Source organism: Chinchilla lanigera, unplaced genomic scaffold, assembly GCF_000276665.1.
Source record: "Chinchilla lanigera isolate Chin_1 unplaced genomic scaffold, ChiLan1.0 scaffold00048, whole genome shotgun sequence".
In the NCBI taxonomy this organism is placed as follows: domain Eukaryota; kingdom Metazoa; phylum Chordata; class Mammalia; order Rodentia; family Chinchillidae; genus Chinchilla; species Chinchilla lanigera.
In genome coordinates, this window is record NW_004955449.1 from 533,025 (window position 1) to 559,218 (window position 26,194).

Consider the following 26,194-nt stretch of genomic DNA (forward strand, 5'->3'; position numbering starts at 1 on the left):
GAATAGTGTATATTCCAAATTGAGTACAGACTGAAGAAGAGAATCCTATCTGCAACAACACAGACGGATCCAGAGGACATTGTATTACTGAAAGACAAATATCTTATAATCTCATTTCTGTGTGGAATCTGAAAAAGTTTTACTCAAGAGAAGCAGAGTAGAATAGTAGTTACCAGTATCTAGGGTTAGAATGGTAATTGGGGAAATACTGTTTAAAGGACACAAAATTTCAATTGGATAGGAAGAATGAGTTAAGAGATCTATTATACAACATGGTGACTATAGTTAATAATATATCACGTATTTGATATTTACTAAGAGTAGACTTTAAGCATTCTCGCCAGAAAAGTATGCAAGGTAATACATGTTTATTAACTTGACAATCCCATGGTGTAGAAATGTATCAAAACATCATGGTACACATAATACATATACACATGTATGCATAATATACATAAAATTGTGCAAGTATACAATAAAGATATATTTTTATTTATTAATTTAAAATATATAAATAAAAATAAAAGATGAACTTTGCCACAAAAATAAGTAAAGAAGAATAATTATGAAAACAAAATAGAATCATTCCTATGTTATTGTGAGGATGGAATGATCATTAAATGTAACTGAAAACTTAGCGTATAGCACATGCTCATTACTTGTAGCCCATGTTGTCATCCAGGTACCTCTAGGGAAAAGTTTTCTGCTTCTGTGATTTTGCAGTTAGAGCTGGCATCTTGTCACCCAGGGTCCAGTTTAACAGTTTCCTGGCCATCCAGTTTAAATACCTCTCTCTTCTTATTACTCATTTTTGTTAGAGCACTTACTGTGCTATCTTTTCATTGTTTTCTTTTTTAAACTTACTTGTTCTAGCCAGTAGAATGTTGTTTCAAAACAGTGATGGCAATTTTGGTCTTAATTGGTGACCAAGTAGAAAAGTACCTATCACACATTTGCCTCTTAGTAAATATTTATTGAGTGAATGAGGCAAATGCTGTCTATCTGCCTGTGTGCTCAGTAAGAATTCTTCCAAATTGATTCTTCTGGGACTTCCCTTAGCTATAGGCAGCACACACGCCATGATAAACTAGGGGAGGATAAATTCTGGTGAAAGAAGAGCTGATGGGAAAGCAGAAGGACAAGATTGTATTAAGACACTAACAGAATGGAGAATGTGGAGTAACAGGAAGGGAGAGGAATAAGGGAGGACGGGAGAGAAAGCGACAATCTGTTAAGACATCGCTGTGGCATTAAATTTTTGGATGTTTCATTTTACTCTTTGAATAAAGTGATGTAAATATCTTTTCCACTTCATTATACTTCCAGAAATACAAGATAGTTTAGTTCAACTCTTCAGAGATATGGAATATTTACCAGCCTAAATGTCATGATCTGCTGGTGGAACTGTGTAACTCCATGCATTGAAATCTAATCCTACTCAACTGCTTTTTCTTAATCTGTGCTTTAGTTTATAACATACAGAACGTTATGTCCGCACATTTGCAGTTTTACAACTATATTTTTTTCTTTTTCCTATAGGTAGAAAACAGACCAAAGTATTATGGAAGAGAGTAAGTATGGATTATCAAACATTTTGTAGATTGGTGTATGTATAAGACAGTTAAAGTGGTGCTTTTAGTAAAAATAAAGCAAGATAAAGGAAGTATTTAAGTTTGGAGGGAAAAAATTTTCTTTGGAAAATGTATATGCAATAATGTTGAAGATGCTGGCCACTTAAGTAAATAATCCCAGATATACGTGGAGAAAATGGATATATTTGTGTGTGTGTATGCATATATTAGATATATACAAACCTTTATATATCCAGTGAGATATGGATGATTTATTTCACATTTATACCCTTTTTCAAGTTTTATGTAAGTAGTATGTACTCTCTTTACTATCAGGGAAAAAGAAGTAACTAATGCTACCTAGAAACAACAAATTTTTGTGTGTGGTACTGGTGATTAAACCTCAGAGCCTTTAAACCAAATGACATCGATAGCCTTTTTAAATTTTATTCTTACTATCTTTTGGGAGGGTTGTTGAGAGAGGGTTTCACTAAGTAGTTCAGGCTGGCCTTTGAATTCACTATCTAGTCCAACCTGGCCTCGAACTCACCTCCCACCTCAGCCTCCCAAGTCCTGGGATCACAACATGCACCACTGTGCCAGGCTGCTATTATTTTTTTTTAAATTTCTTAAAATGTTTAAAAATTTTGAAATGTAGCCTTACTAAGTTCCTAAGTTGACAGAACTGGTCTTAAACTTGTGCTTCTCTGGCTTCAGCCTCTTACAGTTTTGGAATTAGAGGAATGAACCACCATGCTTGGCTTCTCAAAACAGTTGTTAAGAATTTAAAACATTTCCTTTTGAAGATTTATTTCCTTAATGCTTTATCTTTAAAATTGAGATATGCCTGATTTTTCCATTTAATGTTGGTAATAAGTATTGCATTACTTTTTAAAATTTGACTTTATTTGCATTTCTACAGTCAGGCAACAGGATATGTCTCCAAAATGGTTCACAATGCTGCTGTAATAGTTTCTAATTAGCACTTTGGAGAAAAATCCCTGCATTCCCAAATGAAATCATTTTTCCATGTCTTTTTTTTCCTCTTTTTGTTTTTTTGTTTTGTCTTTTTTTTGAGACAGGGTCTCGCTATGCAGTTCAGGCTGGACTTGAGCTCACTTTGTAGCCCAGGCTGGCCTCAAACTCACAATGATCCTCCTGCCTCAGCCTCCCACGTGCTGGGTTTACAGGCATGTGCCACCACACCCGGCCTTCCATGTCTTGAGATAAACAGTAATGTATATGACAAATACTTTTAAATTATTTAAAATTCTAAGTAAATTTTCAAGGTTCTTGAGAATGGACCAGAGGCATCCACCTATGACTTGGGAGGAAGGTGATTCCAAAGTTGAGAAACACTGGTATTCTTTCAATTGTATCATAACATATTATCACTGTTCTGCTTTTGTCGGGTTACTTTTAAGCTGTTTGAATTAAATGTCCTCATCAGAAGTGCTTGACACCAGAAGTGTGTCAGATTTTGGAGCACTTCAGATTTTGGAGTGTTGGATTAGGGATGCTCAGTCTCTGCTATTAAAAGTAATGTCGTAAGGAACATCATGGCACAAGAATTTTTTTGGGTGTAAGAAATACTAAGTCAACAGTAATATGAATAATTTTAAAGTTCTCTAAGTTTAATTGTCAAATTTTGTTCAAAATTTTGTTTCTTGGGTTTGATTTTCTTTTAAGGTAACTGAGATTTTTTTTTTTTAAAGATACATTTTTCCAACTGCTGTTATGTAAACTTGAGTATATACCAGTATGCTAATCTAATGTATGTGCTAGTGCAAGGGATATGCTACCATCTTCTTGCTTCCAGAAGAGTCAGACTGCTAGACTCTGGATTTAGTTCAGAAAGATTGAGGGTTTTATGGAGATTAAAAAATTGAGGAGCCCATTTAAAACCTAACTGTTGTAATTGTCATGTTTTTTACCATGTCATATTTACCATGAGCTGTTTTAATGCTAGCAGACAGTTGAGTCATGTCAGTGAGGGAAAACTCCTTAGAATTGCCACTTAGCCCTACTAAAGTTCCTAAATTATGAAGGTGCCATTTCAGAGCTTTTAATATTTGTCATTCTAAATTCAGGTGACTGTTTCTTTTGTATCAGTAGGAGCTACAGTGCTTCTCTGGAGCACTAAGTCTGTAGTTATTGCAGGGGATGGGACATTTTCCCTCTACCCACCTAGAGGGAGTCTGTGCAATAAACTAGGTGAGTCTATGAAATAAACTAACAACAGGAGGTTCACAGGAGACAAAGTCTATACATTATTAATTTTGGTATAATGTATACAAGGCCATCACAGAAAAAATGTGAATACCCAGAGAGATTTGAGAGTCTGTACACTATCTTAATATGAGAAGGGGAAGGGAGATGTACATCATTTAGGAGAGAACAAATTTTTAGGAAACACAAAATCACTTAAAAATATAAATAGGAGATACACTTAGTTTGTGACAAAGTCTGTCTGGGTATGATGCTGACTGGGCGTTAGTCTTCTTCCCTCTGTACGTATTTTTTAGCAAGTCCATATGATCAAATAACTATGTAAGAAAAGATTGCCCTCTCCAGAAATGGTTGACCCTCCTTCAGATGTACGTGAATTTTGACTTCATGCTTAGTGACCGGATTCCTTCACCACTCTTGTGTTGTCATCGTATAAGAAGCTTGCCAGGGGCCAGGCCCAGAGAAACACGTGCATAGTTAAATCCAAATGCTTTCCTTTGATTCTGTGGCAATGGATTGTCTAGCAAATAGCAGGGGGGTGTTGTTTTGTCCTGTTTTATTTTTAAAAATGGAAAGCATACCGTTTCTGAATTGGCTGTGTTTCTTAGGTTTCACGGCATGATCTCCCGAGAAACTGCTGACCAGCTCTTGAGTGTGGCTGAAGGGAGTTACCTCATTCGGGAGAGTCAGAGGCAGCCAGGAACCTACACTTTGGCTTTAAGGTTGGTCATGGACCTGCAGTTATAACTGTGCTTCCTTTAAAACTCTATTAATAGAGGACTTTAAAATTTAAACACATCCAGCATGTAATTGATTTGGTTCTTGTTTTCTTAGGGCCAAATTACCATTTTAATAGCTTTGAGACCCTTTAAAAAAATTCCTCATGAATGGTAATACTCAGTAATTAAGAGTTTAAAAACTTTTGAAACATTTTTCTTATAGCTGCTTCCTTCAATTCCATCTTATCCCTCTGTCCTGTCATCTGACCCCTGTGTCAGCTTCCATCTATTTCTTGAAGTAGGAAAGAGACTAAAAGAAAAACCCTTCGTAATTTGTAAAGCTAAAGCCAATGTCATTTCTCTTAGTTTGGAGTTTGGTTGGAGCAGCTCTTCTTGGGAGCTCTTGGCTCTTCCTGAGCTTTGCCTAGTGCGTTGCCTATTCTGAGCTTACAATATAGCTCTCCAATACAAGTACTTCCATGAACCTGATAATAATAACAGTAACACAGTTGAGAATGGTTATTCTTCGTGCCCACCCCATGCTAGGCCCCTAACCTCAATTAATCCTCACCATAAGCCTGTGTACTCTTACTGCCCTCACTTTACAGATGAGGACACAGAAGGCATGGGGATTGAGTAACAGGCCAACTAGAGTCACACATAAGAAGTTACACAGCTCATATTTCAATTGAATCTGTCTTCAAAGGTTGAGCCTTTTTTTTGTCAGTACAGGGGATTGAACCAAGTCCTTTGTCCTGAGCTTTACATTTGTAAGACAGGGTCTCAGTAAGGTGCACAACATGGGCTTGAATTTAAGTTCCTCCTGTGATTCCTGCTGGAATTACAGGCATGTGCCGACACATCCTGGCTAGAGCTTGAGCTTTTAATCACTATATATTCTTGTCTCTCCAGAGACTTAGAATAATTAGCTCTTTTTTATTTGATTTCTCATTTGTTTATTTGTTCATGCATTCATCCATTCTTTGGGAAGGACTAAAAATACCAGCTTCCTAAGAAAGATGTCAAAGATAATGACATCTGGTAGCTACAGACAGAGGGTAGAAAGATGATGTTAGTGCTTAGGATCCACACGTCTGACTGCTCCAAACGCTTACCTTTGTGAGTAATCAAAAACTTCATTCCTGGCCATAAGATTTACCATTAATCTTTCTGATAACTACAGTGATAGGATTCAGTATTATTTCATACTGAATTTTGAGTTTAGAGTTGATTATAGAAATTTATGAAAAGTGCTTTAAAAAAATTTTTTTTTAAAAATTTAAAAAAAAATTTTTTTAAAAATTTATGAAAAGTGCTATAAAAAAAACTTCTGCAGATTACCCTTCAATTACTTAATTACATTGTCTTTCAGGTTCAAATTGTGGTATTTAAGGGGAAAATCTGTGCTCAGGCAATCCAAATACCTATTCATTTAGCCACTGTATGAATTAGAAAACTGATTGGGGGAGTCACAGAACTTCTTCAAGTCAATTGATCTTTTTGCTCTTAGCATTTTATACTAGAATCACTACCTGTCCCAATAGTATAATCATCAATTGGGGTAAATAGGCCTTGATGTAAAGACTAATAGATCAGAGTAAGAAAGAAACAGGTGGGATAAAACAAGAGAGAAATCTGCACAGTCATCTTTTCTATTTTTCTGTTATAGTTTCCTTTGCCATTCTCCCAGATAATGTAGACTCTATAAAACTTCAATTTGAACTTAGTTTTGCCTCATTGCAAAGTACTTTCTGTTTCACCCTATTGCCTCTCATCACATCGTCATCTAACTTCCGCTAGTGATTTTCGCAGTTCTCATCAGTTCATTTTGGTTTTAGCATAACACACGATCCATTTGGGGTAAGCAGGTTGTGTAATTTATAGCCACCTATGTTCATTATACACTTACTGTGTTAACCAGGGGCTCTAAATTTAGAAATAAGTCTCAAACTCAGGGTTCTCAGTAGGCATTTCAAAACTTGTGTGTTCAAAACCGAATTCATCACTTTTCCTTCCCAACATGCTGTAATAGATACAATTCCTTTTTTAGCTGGTGCCTAATTAGACTGTTATTTAGTCTGTTCCCTATGACTGACACCAAGAAATTGTTTTTCTTTTTCTCTTAGGTTTGTAATCCCTGACATCTTTTATGTAGAGGGCCCTACCTTACATTATGTCATACACTATATCCCATAGCAAATAAGTTTGTTTTTGTTAAAATTGGGTATTTGTTTTATTTTTAAATATAAATTGCTTTTGAGATTAACTTTGTAGTTTTTCTTTTGTGTTCTGCATCCATTCTTTTTATATTTCATACCTTTTCATAGATCTTGGAAGTCTAGGTACTGTACTTGTGTTATCTAGCAGGATAACTTTTTTTTTGGTGGCAGTGCTGGGGATTGAACCCAGGGTCTTTACACTGAGGTATATCCCTATCCCCTTTTTATGTTTTATTTTGAGTCAATGTCTCACTAAAGTGTCCATACTGGGCTTGAACTTGTGGTCCTCCTGCCTTAGCTTCCCAGTGTTTAGAACAAGCATGGGAAACCTTGCCCTGTAGGAGGACATTTTCTTTTTGCTCATCTCATGCAACTGAGCCCAGCAATCCTGTGTCTTAAGTTTTTTCTTTTTATTTCCCCTACTTTTCAAGTCTAACCCACTTCCTGGACTAGTTCATTAATTGCCTAAGAAATTTCCCTATTGTCACCTTTGTCCTTTCTATCTTCTGTAGTATTATAAATGCCCATCTGAAAATCTCTTGCAGGTACCAGGCACAGAGGTACATATCTATAATCCCAGCTAACCAGGAGGCTGAGGCAGGAGGATTGTTTGAGCCCAGGAATTCAAGGTCAGCTGAGGCAACATAGCAGGGCCCATCTTATAAAACAAAAACATAAAAAAACTAATGCAGTGATTAGAAGGGTTGTGTGGGTGAATTGAGCTAAAAAATCACCTCTCTTATTGGCATCTCCCTATACTTCGTGAACCAGTGATCTCTAACACGTAATGTTTACGGTGATATGCAGTCTGTATACACTGTCACTGCACCAATTTCCTGTGTTCAAGAAAAAGGCACTCACTGCATGGCATGGCTGGTCATCTGTGAGGAAATCTTTTTTCTTCTTCAGCTGCCTCTTCTTCTTTGGCCTGAAATTTAGGCCAGGCCATGTCTGGCTTTTCTGCCTCTGCTCATATTGATTCCTGATTCAGGACAAACGGTGCTCAGTGGACGTTTGTCCAATTTCAGGGGGTGTGTGGATAGGCATATGCATGTTTGGAGGGAGCAGCTGGAGAGAAGGTACAGCCCAGATATTCAGCTGTCTGATTTGTTGTGTTTCAGGATGACTTTGGGGTTTGCTGTCTGTTGATTTTGGCATTTGAATTAGCTCTAGTTTAAGGAATCATAGCAAATATCAGTTAGGAGTGACCTCATTAAAGAAGTTTGGTTGAAACCATGTTTTCCTAGTTTCAGAGCTAATTTTTTAAAAAATATATTTTTATAAGGTACTGGTTAACTTTTTTTCCACAGAACATTGTTAGGTTCATTTTGGACATTTTCTTCTGGCCTGTCCTGCAGCTTATTAGTCCTGTCTTCTGCTTTTTTCATCTTCTTTACAATGTTAGGAACAGAACCCGTGGCCTCACACATGCTGGGCAGACTACCACTGCCTCACCCTTTGCTGTTGTTAAACCGACCCTTGAGTTGCCAGATTCAGATACCGTGTTATTTAGTTCCAGAACTTTTATTTGCTTCCTGGAAATAGGAAACAAGCAGGTAGAAAGACTTGTGGAGAGCTAATGAGTGATCAATGAAATGACCTTTCCAGCCTTTGGCTGTATTTTCCCATTGCTGACATTGTACCTGTTAAAAAAACTAAACAATTTCTGGGCATATGTGCAATCACAGTTTAGAACTAATTTTTTCATCATTTTTATCTGAAAATTTTATGTTTTTTTAAATTGGAATTGCTGTGAATGTAAGAAAGCCTTTACTGACTCAACAAATTTGTTAGTGACATTTTAATCCTAATGATTGTTTACTTTTTCTGCCTTAAATATCTAAAATATGTAAATAGGATTATAACTGAACATTGGATTCTCAGTATTGTTTCTCCTGAGTTAACCATTTAATTTAGTTATCCATTTATGAAATTGTCCATTTGGACTTTCTCCAAGATTTCTTGGAAATATAAAAAACCTTTATATTCATGTTATACATTTAAATGATAAAGAACTAAAGTTATGCGTGATTTTGATGTATTATTGGGCTTGCTGTCAATGTTGATTCTTTTTGATATAAAATAAAGAAGTTTATTTTTTTTAACTGAAAAGAAAGATAAAACTTAAGTATATATTTTCCAAAAGGTAGGGAAGAGAGCTACTAGAAGAAATATTTAAAATAACCACTTAAACAGGAACCTTTTCAATGTAATGTATAGATTGACAAGGACGATCAGAAAGAATAAGGAATTGCTATTTTTAAAAAATCCATCACAAAATAATTGGAATTACCTACTCACTGTTAGAACTTTGGAAGTGATATTGCGGTATAGATTTCACAGCCTGACAAACCTGGGTTCCAGTTGCTTAACTCTGTGTCTCCCTCTTCCCTCTGCCTCCCTCTTCCTCCTTCTCTATCCTCCTTTCTCCTCTCCCCTTCCCCTGCTCCTTCCCCTTTCCTCTCCCTCTCACTCCCTCTCCCTCTTCTTCTCTTGCTCTCTCTATATGTATGTTTGCATTCATAATCATTTATATATTCATACATGTGTGTGTGCTTTGGTTTCTCATTTGTAAAATGAGTATAAGCCCAATATTTCTCAAAAGAGACTATTGTAACATATCTTACCCCAATTTCAAAAATTATATTCTGTAACAGTAGAGATGCTTTAAGTATTATCTGATACTGAAGCAAACTCTCCTGTCTTCAACCTAAATTATTTAAGGAAATACGGTATCTCACCTAGTGAAAAGTTCAGAAACATAATAACAGCATGGGTGGTCAGTATCCTGGTGATACAAACAAGGACTTGTGTTCTCTCTGTTTATATTCATGGCCACTCAGCATCACCTCATCTAAGTAAGGCTGTTTTTCCTTGGAGTCAGAGGTAGCTGCCAATCAGAGTCGTATGCTTCCTTGCTTATCCCTAGGAAGAGGGTCCAAAGGAGCATTTCCGCACTCATGCATTATGTATTCTTCCCTTCAGAGTCATACAACCAGCACCAGTCTCCCTTTCCCAACCTCAGCCAGTAGTATCTCCAGAGAAGTGTAAGTACTGGTTGCTCCTCTGAGTAGCACCTGCTTCTAGGGCTGGGAAATGAGATCAGCTTCTTCTGGAAGAGGAGGCTATTCTAGGAAGGCTGGATGAGCAAACAAAATCTGGTTTTCTTTTCTTGTTTTAAATGAAGGAAGAAGGTAGGAGAAGGGAAGGGGTGGATACCAGTCAGATAGTCAATCATGACCATGCTGCAGTTGTTAAGGTAGTTTCCTTGCTAGATAGTGAGAATCAACCCATAGTATAATTCTTCAAATCTTGTAGTCCAGGTCAACCCTTTATTAAAAGTAATGTAGCCAATTGTAGCTTTAGTAAATAATAAGAAAATTAAGTATGGGTTCCAAAGAGTTTTAAATGAGGGCAGACCCCAAAGTTTTACTGTGTTTTGATGATGTTCTTTTGGCTTATTATATTTTCAAAATTTGACTTAAAATATTATTTTCCAAACTGAGTTTAAAATAATCCAGTATTTAAAAGGTTACATAGGAAACTGAGTTTGTTATTAATTTCATCATAGTGCAATCCACAATACTTTTTTTTATTTTCAGGAGAAAAAAAATCAATAACAAAATAACAACAAAGACAAAAACAATAAAAGTGATGCAAAATCTCAAAACAAGATGATAGGAATTAACAATGGTTGTTATATTACATATTGTTATCTTCCATGAAATTGCTCAGATTACCAGATATAAGAATGCAAGATTGATCAAACAATTAAAGAGAATAAAAAGTAATAAAACATTAGAAACGATACAGAGCTTCACTAAACAAGATGGTAGGAATTCAACAATGGTTGTTATATTACATATTGTGGTCTTCAGATTAGTTGTTCAGATTACTGGATATAAGAAAACAAAATTGGTCAAAAAAAATTTAAGCATTAACTGTTCCTTTTAATAAACCAACAGACTTCTGCAGTACAATTATCTCAGCCATCCTTGTATGTACGTACATATTTTCCCCCTTCCTTCTTCCTTTCTTTTCTCCTTTCCCTCATCCCAGTTTTTCCTTCCTTGCAGCAATTTCTTTCCCTTTCACAATATCTATTGTGCCTTTTGGGTTTTATTTACTCTTTCAGGTTCTTACACTAGGGGGACAATACAGTGTTTACACATGCGGGTCTGATTTATTTCACTTATAAGTATGGTCTCTAGTTGCATCCATTTACCTATAAAAGCCTTGAATTTATCTTTTTTTTATAGCTGAGTCATACTCCGTTGTATAAAAATACCACATCTTTTTTATCCATTCCCCTGTTCATGAACGTTTGGGTTGTTTCCCAGATTTAGCTATGACAAATTGTGCTGCTATAAACATGAATGCACATATATCACTGTGGTGTGATGTTTTCCATTTTTCTGGAAAAATACCCAGAAGAGGAATAGCTGGGTTAAGTGGGACCTCTAATCCTAGTTTTGTGAGGAATCTCCACACTGATTTCCACAGTGGTTTCACCAGTCTACATACCCAGCAGCAGTAGAAAAGGGTTACTTTTTCCCCACAAGGCCCTCTAGCATTTGTTATTGGTTGATTTCTTGATGATAGCCATTCTTTCTGGGGTGAGATGGAATCTCAGTGTTGTTTTAATTTGCATTTCTTGAATGACCAATGATGTTGAACATTTTTTCATATATTTATTTGCCATTTGTATTTCTAAATCTGAGAAATGTGTATTCATCTCAGATGCCCATTTTTGGATTGGGACTTTGGAGGTCTGATTTTTTTAAATTCTCTATATATTCTAGATGAAAGTCCTTTGTCTGAGGGACAAAAGTTGGCTAAAAATTTTTCCCAGTTCGTGGGTTTTCTTTTTATTGTTGGTGATTTCTTTGGATGTGCAAAAACTTGTCAATAAGATGAGATCTCAGTTGTTGATTCTTTGAAGTATTTCCCATGCAGTTTGGTTTTTGTTTGTGAACACTCTGTCTACCCTATGTCTTCAAGATTTCTGCCTACTTTCTCTTCCAGTAGATTTGGTGCTTCTGTTTTACTATTAGATCATTGCTCCATTTTGACTTTAGTTTAGTGCATGGTAATAGATAATGGGTCTAGTTTTAGTCTTCAGCATGTGGATAGCCAGTTTTTCCAGCACCATTTATTAAAGAGGCTTTCTTACAGTGAATATATTGACCCCTTTGTCAAAGATAAGGTGGCTGAGTGTGTTTGTAATTGTGTCTGTATCTTCTAATCTGTTCCATTGATCCTCAGGTCTGTTTTTTTGCCAGTACTGTGCTGATTTTATCACAGTAGCTTTGCAGTATAATTTCAAGTCAGGGATTTTGATGCCTCCTACCTTTCCTTTGTTTCCCAGGATTGCTTTTGCTATTCTAGGTCTCTGCTGACTCCAGATGAATTTTAGGAATGGTTTCTCTAGATCTGTGAGGTATACTAGTGGTATTTTAATTGGGATTGCATTGAATCTATATAACAATTTTGGAAGTATGGCCATTTTCACACTATTGGTTCTTCCTACCCATGAGCAAGGAATATCTTTCCATTTTCTGAAATCTTCTTTATCTCTTTTTTCAAAGTACCTGTTGTTTTCACTGTATGGATCTTTTTACTTCATTAGATTGATTCCTAAGTATTTTATTTTTTTGGATACTATTATGAAAGGCCAATTCACAATACTTTTGACAGATACATATCTTAAAATATTTATCCCTGTGTGTCTATTATGTATCAAAGTTGTTCATGAAAATTGGGGGTTTAGGGGCTTGGTTATCATTGTTAAATTGGGTCATTAAAATAATTTCCCACATAGTTGATCATCAAAAAAATAGCATTTATTGGCCCAGCACTATTCAAGTGAGTCAAGAAAGAAGATTTTTAAACTATCTTCGAAAAGTAGACTAGAAGTATACCCGGTAGAGGATGTGATGAAAAAGCAGTATGGGAAGAAAGGAACAGCCAGGGGACTAATACATAGAACAGCAGAGGGCATTTGGTGTGTGGCAGTGCCGGAGGGCGGGATGCAGAGAATTTTAGCAAAGTGTGCCTGGAAAGCTTCTTATTTCATGCGTTAGAGATTAAACCTTATTTGTAGGAAATTTGAGTCACTGAAGGCTTTTAATAGAAAGCAGTGATGGTTACCTTTGTAATAGATCATTGTTGGAGTAAGGAGAATGATAAGTGGAAAGGGTATTGGAAATTACATTTTACCAGAATTACTTTGGGTATAATGTGGTGTTGTGTTGGTTTTTTTTTTTAATGATAGATGGGATGAAACCCAGGGCCCCACACATGCTAAGCAAGTGCTCTGTTACCCGCTAAAGGTTTTTTGTTTTGCAGTGCTAGTGATGAATACAGGGCCTGGATGATTAGTTTAATAAGCAGTTTTCCTTTGGTCATAGAGGAGTGATCTTTCAGAGTGTCTTGATGTCTTAGAGATTTTAAAGGGCTCACTTTGAGAAGAAATGTTAACTACAAGTTTGGCAACTCCACAGAGATATTTCTGCTAATCTGACTCATTTTAGCTTCTCTAAGTTGGGAGAAAAACAAAATGACGTACGTGCAGGAGACTTGATAATCCCCAAATCCTGTATTTGGATATTCCAGGACAGATTTGGGTATATTTCAGAGAGTAATTTAAGCCCACAGTACTTGGCACTTTTCCATTAATTTTATCCTGAGCATCAAGATAAAGAATTATTTGGAATTTTTTTTAAATAATTGGGAAGAAATGAAAAATTTTAAAAAGTGTAATGTTTGGACAGATCATATATTCCTTTAAAAATATGTCATATTTCTTGTTAAATTCTAAAATATATATAGCCTATCTTAATCTGAAAATGAATCACTATACAGAAGAGTATGTATAGTATCATACTGCTTATGTAAAATTAATGTATCTGTGGGTGTATATATAAGTAGAGAAGTGTTGTTGAGGTTTCAGTCTGAAGATTCATGTATTAAGAGTTTGATTCCAAGTGTAGCAGTGTTGGACGATGGGAACTAGAAAGGTGGTTACATCATGAGGGCATTAACTTCATTAGTGAATTACTGATAACTGGGGCTGGGGATTTAGCTCAGCGGCAAAAGCGCCTGCCTGGCAAGCGCAAGGTCGTGAGTTTGGTTCCCGGTACCAGAGAAAAACCAAAACCAAAAAAAAAAGAATTACTGATAATTTCATTAGCTGAAATAAGTCACTGGTGGTATAGTTTTGAAGGTTAAATGTTATTCTAGCTCCTTCCTTTCTGGTTCTTTCCTTCATTCTGTGAGGTGAGCAGCTTTCCTCTATCACATCCTTCCACCTTGACCTTCTGCATTAGAGCACACTGACCGAGGACAGAAATCTCTGAAACCTTAACCCCAAATAACGCTTTTATCCTTCAAGTTCTGTGCATCAGATATTTGATCACAACTCTGGAAATCTGACTAATACAAGGATTGAAAAGAATGATCACCAAGATACTTAGTTTTTATCTGAGTGGTGAACTTAGTGATTAATTTTACTCCTTTGTACTTTTTAAGTTACCTAATTTTTTAAGTTATAAATTATATACAGGTTTCTTTCCTGCTGTACTTCACAGAGCCTGTGAGTATTGTTGGATGTACTCACATCCTCTTGCTCTGGGCTCCATGCTCATCAAGCAACATTCTGGGAAATGGCCTCCTAGGCCAAGTGTCTACAGTGAAAGAAAACTTAAAATACCTAGGCTGACTGTTTAGTTTTCATTTTGAGTTAATAAATTAGTATTAGACCAGAAGAGGGAGGAAAATAAGGAAGAAGCTCTACTAGTTTTCTTCTTTGGTAAATTCAGGTAAACACAGACTCCCCCTACTTTTTCTCCCTTCTTTTTTCTCAGATCCTTTTTTTGATCAATGAATTTAAAACACTGCTTGCTAAAGTGTTAAACTAATAGAGGAAAAAAAATACTTAAGGGCTAGTGGCTTTCCTAATTATTTTCTTTCTATATTCTGATTTTTTTTTTCCCCTGGACCAAAGAAAATTTGCCTCTCACCCAGAGCATTATGAAACATCTACCTTTGGCAACCAGGCCCTGTTTCTTAAAAATGGCAACTGTTTTCTCAGGTTAACTATTTGCAAGCATGACATTTGCATGTTTTTCTATCATAATTTTTTTTAGACTTTTTTTCATTTAAAAAAAAAATTCAGTACTGGGAATCCAACTCAGGACCTCGTGCTTTCCAGGCAGGTGCTGTGCTACTGAGCTATATCCCCGGCCCCCATAATTTTTAAAAGATAATTTTGAGTTAAAATTAACATACCAGTTTATCTATTTAAAATGTACAATTAAATAGTTTTTAGTATGTCTACAAAGTTATGCAGTATAATTTTAGAACATTTTATCACCCTAAAAAGAAACTGTACCCATTTGCATATATGTCCCATTTCTCCCAGCTTAGGCAACCACTAATCTACTTTCATCTGTATAGATTTATACATCCTGGAAATTGACCTTTCATGATCAACTCCTAGCCTTTAGCATGATGTTTTCAAGGTTTACTCATGTTGTACTATGTATCAGTAGCTTATTCCTTTTTATTAATGAATAATATTAGAAAAACATTCATGTATATGCAAGTATACTACATTTTGTTTATCAGTTGATGGGCACCTGGGTTGTTTTCACTTTTTGATTATCATGAATAATTTAAATAATAAATAACAGCTATAAATAATGCTGTTGTGAATAGTGCTAAGTACCAGTTTTTCATGTACATGTGCATTTTTATTGTTCTTGGGTATATATCTCAGAGTGAAATTATTGGGTCATATTATAATGTAGAAGTAAACTTTTGCAGCTGGAGCTATAGCTCAGCGGTAGAGCATGTGCTTAGCATGTGTGAGGCCCTGGTTTCAATTCCCAGCACAAAAATCCTTTTTTTAAAAAAAAATTAACCTTTTTGCTAACTGTCAAATTATTTTTCAACCATTACAGTCCTATAGCAATGAAGGAAGGTAGCAATTTCCAACATTCTTGTCATCATTTGTTATTATGTCTTTTTCAATGTAGGCATCCTAGTGTGAAGTGGTATCTCAGTATGATTTTGGCTTGTACTTAACTTGAATAATATTTCAGTTTTCAAATTTTTATCCTCAGTGTGGTTTTTATTCACTAGCATCCTATCCATTCAAACTTCAGTTCTCTCTCAGAAGTATGAATACGTAGAAATGGGCTCAAAGCACAAGGTAGAGAGAGCCAAAAAAGCTGCTTTCAGGGTTTTTATTTAAGGCAACATTGATCATTAAATTTAGGATGGCGTTGAGTTTCAGTTACCTTCTGGAGCTAGTCAGCAGGAACTCTGACATAGATGGCGATCACTTACTGACTCTGCTACCTACTTTGCAAAGGAAAACTAGAATCTGACTTGTGTGTGTACTTTGAGCTACAGTAAGAAGCATACTAGATTCTCAAAGGTCTGTTTCTATGTAACTGACTTGGGATGTGTTGATAATGGGACACCTTTTCTATGAATGATTTTAGCACATTCATTTCATTAATTTACTCAGCAGTTTTATACATAGAATAATAGCCAGTGCTTACCAGATAGTTACTGTTCCAGACATCATTACATGCTTTATGTGTGCTAACTCTCGGGGTTTCCCAGTCCTTTTCACATTGCAGTGCCCACAGAAAGGATCCTATTGAGAGATACCTGGAGGTGAAGATATCCCATTACGGCCAGAGAGAGGTGAATGGCCCAAGCACTTCACTCATGTCAGACCTTGCTTGACCTCAGATGTTGGACAGGTGACATTATCTTATAACTCAACCTCTTGGTCATGGCAGCAGGTTGAAAAACTTAGTTTTATTTATAGAATAAGCCCATGTAGTAGTTTTTCTGCATTTTACAGATGAGATAATCAAAGCTTAATTAGCGCAAAAACAAAAAGTCAAGAAATGGAAAAATATAATTTGTTAAAAACAACATCTCAAAACAATAAAATATGCAGTTCTTTTATAAGTTGACAAGAGATGCGACATGAGTAAACGCTTAGCTTTTAAATCAGTAACTTTTTAAACTTAACATTTTAAAGTTAGCAGTGCATTATAATTTTTATAAAGGAAGGGAAATATATGTTTAAAGCCTTTAAACATGAGAATTATTCTAACAAATTATATGAGGTTAACTTTCCACTTCCTTTATAAAGAGAAAAGCCAAATTAAATGTTTAAAATTTAATAATCTACAATTGCATTATAAGAGCATTTGTACATATAAAAATAATTTGGGACTGGCTGTGTGTGTAGCTGAGTGATAGAGCATGTAATTAGCATCTAGAGGCCCTACATTCAATCCCCAACATCAAAAAATAAAAAATAATTTTATATCATGTTTAACTTATCAAAGAAAAATGATAATTCTCTATTAAAATAATAGCATACTGCATTCATGTTATTTATCACATCTTAATTATGATTGTGAAAGCAACAGATAGATCTGGTACAAAAAATTTTTAAATAAGAAAAAAGTGTATATGATGGTAAATTATGTACTTTTCCCACTGGGAAAGCAATAGATGTGTTAAATTTCTTTTTCAAATAAGAAAAATGTATATGATTATAAATTGCATAATTCAGTTATCTGTCCTTCCAGAAATTGGTCATGTATAAAAATATACATCTATTTTTGTGGCATATATGTATTTTGTATTTTATTTTAAATGATACTTGTTAGAAGGTAGTTAACTGTAACAGCAAAGATGATTTCTTTGTCTTTGCAGAGATTTTCCCTATTGTTTGCCTTGATATGTAGTTGTGTAACAAACTACTAATTCCCAACACAAACAATCTTTCCCATGTTTGTTTAGTTTTAGCTGATGATTGATAGTTTAAGAACATGTTGAACAAGTAGGAGTCTAGGTTTAGTGCCTATGATGGAAGCTGATGATCAGTGATAGAGTGGACAAGAAGATGATAAAATAAGAATCCTCTGAATTCTGAAAATGCAATTATGATTTAATTTATTGTGACTTTGTATTTAGAATCCTGATAAAATTCTGTTAAGTGATTTCTGTGAGAATTGCTCAGTTTCTACAGTACTGAAGATTTATTACAAAGACACTGTTTGCTACTGTATTAGAAAATGATAAAATTCATTGAAGTAACAAAATGTAATTTTGCTAATGATTGAAAATTCTTTTCGACCAATCCCTGAATCTCAGGACATTAGTTTGACTTTTATTTTTATTTATTTTTTCTTTTTTTAGTTTGACTTTTAAAGTGAGCTGGTCCAGAGTTCCTGAGTAAAGCCAAAGAGTTACAGTAGATATTGGTAAAGGAGCTTTCACATTTTTAAAATACTGAAAATTGGTTGAAAGCTTTTTTGTGTGTTTAAAGAGGAGAGGATCAAAAGGAACTGGGAAAGGATTATGCTGCTGGTAGGCGTTGACGCTTAGTGTACTGTGTGTTCTTCTGATCTGATAGCTCATGATAGGTTTAGGTGGTTACCATGGTTTTGTTTCATTTCCTGCAAACCTTTTTGTGCTATTTGGAATAAGTGGAAAATAATGTTCTCCAGAATAAATTTTCAAAAATGTTTTTCTGCTTCTTTTGGTTAAGATTATGAATCACTTCATGAGAAAATTTCTGGATGTAAGAATAGGTGGTAACACATTAGAATTTAGTCCTACATGATTAGAAAATTGATACTTAATCAAAAGGATGGCATAATGTACTTCAAAATGTAATGCCACATTATCAGTGTCATAGCTTTTTAAAAATGTTTGTATAGGTTGAGTACCCCTTCCCCAGCATACCTGGGACCAAAAGTATTTTAGGTGTTAGCTTTTTTTTTTTTTTTTTTATGATTTTAGAATGTATGCATATACTGTATATAAAGAGATATCTTAGAGATGAGACCCAAGTCTAAACCTGAAATTCCTTTGTGTTTCATATATACTGCATATACATAACCTGAACCATAAATATTACATATTTATGTAATATTTTTAACTAACCTGAATTTTGACTTGTGACCTGTTACATGAAGTGTGGAATTTTCAGCTTGTGGTGTTGTATTGGCTCAGTGAGTTTTGGAGTTTGGAACATTTCTGACTTCAGACTTTCGGATTAGAGATGATAAGTGTGTAATAATTCCAGTTTATGTGAGTTACCTCCTGCTAAATGTGTTTTTAATAAAACAAGTAACAGAAAGGAATTGATATCACACAGTAGGGGGCAAGTAGTTTAACATAAGGCATTCCTCTCTTGAAAAAAGAAATGCTCCTTAAAATGTACCTTAATTTGAACCAATATTCTGAATGAACAAGAGTACATAGCAGTTTAAAGAGATTAGTATTTTCCCCCCAACATATATACAGTGAATATTTTGAACATAGAAAAGCACAAAGAAAAGGAAAAAATTGAAATCCTGTTACCCAGAGGAAATCACTGTTAAAGTTGTGGGCTTTGAAAATCTAGCACTTTCCTAAGTTATATAAAAATGATTTCATAACAAGTGCACTATTTTTTGTTTCTTTTCAATTAACTACATCACAAATATTTTCTGTATCAAAATATATGTGAAAATTTGCTCTTTGAATTCTTCATAAGGTCAAGTTTCACCTCCCATTTTTTAAACACTGATTTTTTACTTATTCTGTTTCCTTAAATTAGGTCCATCTGTTAACTTTTGGTTTTTATTAACTTTATACACTACAGAAAATACATAAAATATAAAAAAATGGGAAAAGAAACATTACCTATAATCTCACTGCTTCCAAGACAAATACTACTTTCAGCATTTTAAACTATATTTTTTATTGTTCTTGTTTTTAGAAAATTTTAATTATATTGATACTTTTCTCTGCACTAGTGATACAAAATGAAGAAAATAGTCCAGGTCCCTGAGTTTAGCAGTTTATGAGGTAGAAGGAAGACAGGCTTTAAATGAAATTGTCTCACAAATTTAAAGCTAAAAACTTAAATAGCTATAAGGGAAAGCCCATGGAGCTAAGAATATATATAGGGGGATCTGATCTACATCTGAAGCCTGAATTATAATTAGGGAAGCCTTTTCTGAGAAAGGAAAGAAGTGAAAGCAGTGTGAGAGTGAACTCAGGTGTGAGAGTGAGAGAGGCAGCAGGGAAAGCGGGAACCCCGTGCTGACCAGCGTGTCGGAATCTCACTGAAGGGCGTGGGGTTGTGGGGTTAGTCACAAAGGCATGTGTTTCCTGACTGAAAGAAGGGTGTGGTGGGCACAGTGGGCTGGAGAGTGAAGGAGGAGGCTGTACAGGCTGCCTCCGGAGGCCCTGGTGAGACTTCCGCTTTTTATCCTAAGCGATAGGTTGCAGCATGACCCAAGTTAAATTTCTCTTGGGGTACACTCAAGAAAGCTACTTGTAAGATTTTTCTCTCGGTTATTTGTTCATGTCCATTGCCCTATAAGTTTTGTATATATTATCTATGCAACCATTTATTATATTTGCTATATATGTTTTCTCTATTTTTGTTAGTTATGACTTTTTGCATGGTGCTAGGGATTGAACCCACGTCCTGCTACATACTAATCAAGCACTGAGTGACACCTCCAGTCTTTAAAATGTTTTAATTTTACGCAATGATTATGGTTTCGGTGACTGTTTTTCCAGGTGATTTATTCCATGCTTCTTTAGCCTAGAAGCTACAACTCCCACAAGAGGTTTTTAATTTTATTTTGGTACCTGGGATCGGACCCCGTGGTTCCCGCATGCTAGATAAGCACTTTACTATGGAGGTACATCTCCCACCCTGTTTATTTTGTATTGAAACAGAGTGCTGCAAAGTTGCCCGGGACGGCCTTGAACTGGCGAGCCTGCTAACTCAGCCTCCAAAGTCGCTGCAGTTACTAGCATGCACCACCACACCTGTCCCCACAAGAGTTTGATAGTTAATATTGATTCTCTTCTGGACTTCGGTGTATTTTATACATTTAACTTTTTAGTCCACCACTAATTTATTCTGATATCATATAAGGTAAATATTTCCCCAGTGGTATTATATGGAATACTTTCTTGATGACATTAAAGGTGTTACAGAAGTAGACAAACCTGAAAGTTGTAGCGTACTGCATCCCCACCTTGAAGATACTTTTAAACCAGAAGGCTTGCGATAAAACACAATGAACACACATATACATATGAAAAGTTTGTTCAATTTTCTATAATAATCATTTCTCTAACACTTTTCAGGGGGGTTATCCAGAATTGAACTCAGGACCTTGTGCTTGCCAGGCAGGAGCTGTACCACGGAGCTATATCCCTGGCCCTCCATAACACTGTTTGTGACAGATAATACTAACATATCACAGAATATCATAGAACACAATTCTAAGGAGATTTATTTGCTAACTAGTCACTAAAATTTAGTCTGGTTAGTACTTTCTTCCCCAGTTATTGGGAAATATTTATAACATTTTATTGCTGTAGACTATACTGTATAGTTTGATAAACTTCTTAAATTGAAGTTACATTTATTTTTTTCTAACTTTATTCATTAAAAAGACATGGTTAGCTGGTATGGTGGCACACATCTGTAGCACGAGCTACTGAGGAGGCTGAGATGGAAGGATCATTTACACAAAATAGATGTTTATTTGTTTAATTTTTGACTTTATTTCTACATTCCAGCTATCATGAAGGCAGGGAGGTGAAGATGCAAACCCCTTTCACTTACTCTCATTTGTCACTCCTGCCAGCAAGGTGAGGGAAGCTGAGACCCAAAGGCTTTCAGTCCAGGGAGCCATATTCACACCTTTAATATCTTACTGAGGTCCCTCATTAAGGAAGAAGAGGAAATGGGTTTTGGGAACTATCAGTTGCTACTGTGGAAGTGAAGAAGAGTTTCTGTCCAATTTTGCCTTATTTAGGAGCAGGCCAGCCATTTGTGGATGGCTATATTAAAGCTGATTTCTTCCTTCTTATTTTCCCATCACACACTTCTTTTTATTGATAATCTCAGGAGAGAATATACTGTGAATCAGGTCAAAGGAGCTTGTTCTTTATAGGATGTTTGGGACTACCTTTTTTAGCCAGCTTTCAGTTTCTATAATTATTTTTATGTTATCATAATATGAGTTCATTTCTAAAAGGTGTATAAATATAATAGAGGTAACTCAACTAGTAACTAAATAGGTTAATGAAAGTTTACATTGCTTATATGAGCCAGTACAACAGAGGCGGAGTACTTTACTCCATGGAGCTGCAGTTCGGAATGTTTTTCCTGCTAATAGAACTGACATGTCTTACAAATGTTTATGTACATATGTACATGTATAATATACACAAACACAAAAATACTTTTCTGAGTTAATCCTGTCTGATCTTAAGGCAGATACTGATCTTTGGTCATTTATGCACTAACTGTTCAAGGAAAGACCTCTCTCCCAAGAGTCAGTGCATTTTCTTTAAGATTATAATGTGCAAAATAATAAGTTGAGTGTAGTAAGTGATTAAGATGTTGCTTATTTCAAGAATAATCTAGTTTTTATTCTTCAAATTCAGTGGACTTCTAAAGCTAAAACATCCATTTTGAGTAAGAAAGAGCTCAAGGTTCCAAATAATCAATCTAACCTTTTATAGTCAAGAGTTTGCCAGAACACAGAGATTTAAGAATGCTTCACTTGTGTATGTTGCCAGAATATTTCAACAGAAGATAGAAAAAGAAATCCCTCTCTTTGCTTTCTTCTTTCCTCTGTTTTTCCACATTTATTTGTAAGCCATTCCAGTGGAGTGCGTATGTATATGCACATATATATTTATATATATATACTCTATATATATTTATATGATTTGAAAACTGCTATGACATTTACTGTGTCAACAAAAATGTAATTTGTACCATTAGGCTATAGGTATGTATTATATATATGGCTGGTGATATGCATTAAAATTTTATTGATTCTGATATTTGACCAACAAATACCAATTTTTAAAATTTGTTGAGAGATGGAATTAAGTACCGTGCTGTTGGAAACAGAAAAACCAAAAGTACCAGTACCCTTGACTATTAAAATAAAATGTTTAATAAAGTCATTATCTGGATTTACTTGTTTATTTTGCAGATGAGTAGGATAATAAGGATATATACAAAATGTAGGCTTCTGTGTAAGGATGTCTACATGTCTCTATCAAAACTGTCTAAAAGATAGTTCAACTGTGATCTGTCGTGATACTTAGCACAAATATATTGAAAGGTATATATGAAATTAATATACCTATTTAAAGTATCTTCCTTGCCCCAGTCAGTTGTCACTATGTGCTTTTTAGAAAACTGTGACTTAGTTGTATGCCTTGAAAACAGAATGAAATCAAGTATAGACTTAAGATTCAGGAGAGGAAGAGAATACAGAAGATATAATAAAAGAGGTTTGTGGGTTTCTCTTCTGCAGACTTAATCTTGGGCATATCTTGATGCATAGAGAAAATAATGAGTTATGTGACAGCAACCAATTCTATCAGAAATAAAAATAAGGCTCTTTGTTTTCTACTGGATTGTAATAAACTTAGGTAGATTTCACATATAAAAGAATTTTTTAAAACTTTAGATTTGCTTTTGTGACTTTTCATTTTCCAACATGTATATATTTTTTTTAAATTAAAGCAAACAATAGTTAAGGACTTTATAAATATCACAGAAGCATTCATAGATGTGGCTTTAGAATCCAGGATAGGTGTTTTTGTTTTCAAGGTATTTTTAACTAATTGGCCTGAAGTCATTTTCTCCTTATATCGGAAATGTTTTGTCTGCACTTTAACCACATTCACATCTTTCCTTTACTAACTGAAGTTATTAATAAACCATCAACTGTTCTGTCATTAAAAGTAGACAACATGCCAGGGATGTAGCTCAGTGGCACAACGCCTACCTGGCAAGCATGAGGTCCTGAGTTTGATTGCTGGTACCAAAAAAAAGTTGACCTAAAAAGAAAGTAGTGTGTGTGTGTGATTAATACTTACAGTAGAATCTTTTAGATTTTAGAAATCCTCTTTGCTATAGATGGGTATAATTTTTCAAATAGCTAAATATCCAGTATATGGATAATACTTGTTTTCTTGTATAACTAAAAGTGTTCAAATTTAGTGTGGAAGGTTATTAATTTGTCGTAATTATCTGTTTGGTTCTCCTAATCTATAACTCCCTTGCTGAACTACTCTTATTTATATCCATATAAAATCTGTTAGTGGGGCTGGGGATTTAGCTCAGCGGCAAAGCGCCTGCCTGGCAAGCGCAAGGTCGTGAGTTCGGTTCCTGGTACTGGAGAAAAACCAAAAAAAACAAAAAAAAACAAAAAAAAAAATCTGTTAGTAATTTTGGTGGAGTTCGTAGGATTTCCTCCAAATAAGATCATGTCCTCTGTAAACAGAGGTCATTTTACTTACCCCTTGGTAGAAGGCCAGGGCAAACAGGACCAAACCCTTTGTGAAGCTTCTTTATTATAAAGGCTTTAATCCCATTCTCAGTGTAAGAGCCTTTGTGACCATATCACCTCCTCAAGGTGTCACCTCTTAATACTGTTGCACTCGAGATTAAGTTTCAAAATGAATTTTAAAGGTAACACAAACATTTGAACTATAACACCCTGTTTTCAACATCTTGAAACAGTTGAAGAAGTAGATAATAATTTTTTTTAAATATTTGGTAGAATTCTTCAGTAAAGCCCTCTGGTCCTGGACCTCTTTTGGGGAGATGTTGATTACTGTTCAGATTTTCTCTTCATGATCCAATCCTAGGAAGTTCTATGCTTGTAGGAATTTATCTAAGCTTATCCAATTTGTTGGCATATTATTCACAGTAGTTCCTTACATTTTTATTTTTGTGGCATGCATTTCAGTGTGTTTTCCTTTGTTGCTGATTTTAATTATCTGAGTGTGCTCTTTTTTCTTAGGTAATGTAGCTAAGAACTTAACAATTTTGTTGATCTTTTTAAAAAGCCAATGCTTAATTTTGTTGAGTTCTTCTGGTTTTTTTTTTTTTGTTGTTGTTGTTTATTTCTACTCTACTTTTTTCATGATCTTCCTTTTGCTAATTGAGGATTTAGTGCCCCTTTCTTAGTTCCTTGAGGTAGGGAGTTATTCCATTGATTTGAGATTTTCCTTCTTTTCTCTAACACAGGTAAACTTTCCTCTTAGTAGTGTCTTGCCACATCACATAAATGTGTTGTATTTTTGTTTCCACTTGTCTTAACATATTTTCTAGTTACCTTGTGACTTCTTTAATCTCTTAGTTGTTTAACAGTATTATTTATTGTCTGTATTAGGTTTTGATTTTCCAACTTTCTTACAGCTGTTGATGGCAAGTCTCATTTTATTGTGATCAGAAGAGATATTTGGGTTTGGACTTGGTGGTGCACCTCTGTAATCCCAGCACTTGGGAGGCTGAGGCAGGAGGATCACTGCAAGTTGCAGGTCAGCCTAGGCTACATAGCGAGTTCAAGGCCAATCTGAACTACACAGTGGGACCTTGTCTCAAAAAAAAAAAAAAAAAAAAAAAAAAAATTCTGTAATCCTAGCACTTGGGAGGCTGAGGCAGGAGGACTGTTGCAAGTTCAAGACCAGCCTGGGCTATAAAATGAGTTTAAGGCCAGCCTGAACTGCATAGCAAGACCCAGTCTCATAAAAAAAAAAAAAAAAAAAAGAAGAGATATTTGGTATGATTTCAGCCTTCTTAAATTTCTTAAGACTTGTTGGCCTAACATATGATCTATCCTGGAGAATATTCCATGTGCATTTGAGAAGAATGTGTATTCATTCTACTTTGAGTGAAATGCTTTGTACATGGTTGTTAGGTTCATTTGGCCCATAGTGTTAGAATTACAGTCATGACAGGTCCATGTGTTTCACTGCCAGGCACCTCAGGACCACCAGAGGTGCATGCATGATTTCCCATCAGGTGGCATGGAACAGTTGCATTGGGTGGTAGCACTGGTGTATGTATGGGCCAGTCATGCATACACCCCCAGTGGTTCAAGCCAGTAGGAACAAGTTAAGTCGTCTCTTTCCTTGTTCATCTTCTGTCTAGTTGTTCTGTCTGTAATTGGAAGATTATTGAAATCTGATAGTATTTATGTGTTACTACTTTTCCTTTCAATACCTTTAATGTTTACTTAGAATATTTGGGTGCTGTGATGTTAGATGCTCTGATGTTAGATGTATCTTCCTGGTGGGTTGACCCTTTTATAATTATGTAATACCCTTCTTTGTCTCCTGTGACCCTCAGTTTTTGACCACAAGTCTATTTTGTCTGATACAAGTATGAGCACCTTGGTCACTTTTGGTAATGATTTGCATGGAATATCTTTTTTTGTCCTTTCATTTTAAATCTGTGTGTCCTTATATTTGTTATCTTAGAAATATATAATTGCCTCTTGCTTTTTTATCCATTTAGCCATTCTGTCTTTGATTGGAGAGTTTAATCTCTTTACATTTAAACTAATTACTCAAAGACTTACTG

General features: G+C 35.2%; 1 protein-coding gene across 1 annotated transcript in view; it reads left to right on the forward strand.

The window, feature by feature from the left end:
• The window catches only part of LOC106149547, a 110,951-nt gene that overhangs the window by 69,508 nt on the left and 15,249 nt on the right, over positions 1-26,194 (forward strand). The window contains exons 5-6 of the mRNA XM_013518689.1: positions 1,540-1,571; positions 4,409-4,522. Coding sequence (XP_013374143.1) covers positions 1,540-1,571; positions 4,409-4,522 — 146 coding nt within the window. The remainder of the gene's footprint in view (positions 1-1,539; positions 1,572-4,408; positions 4,523-26,194) is intronic.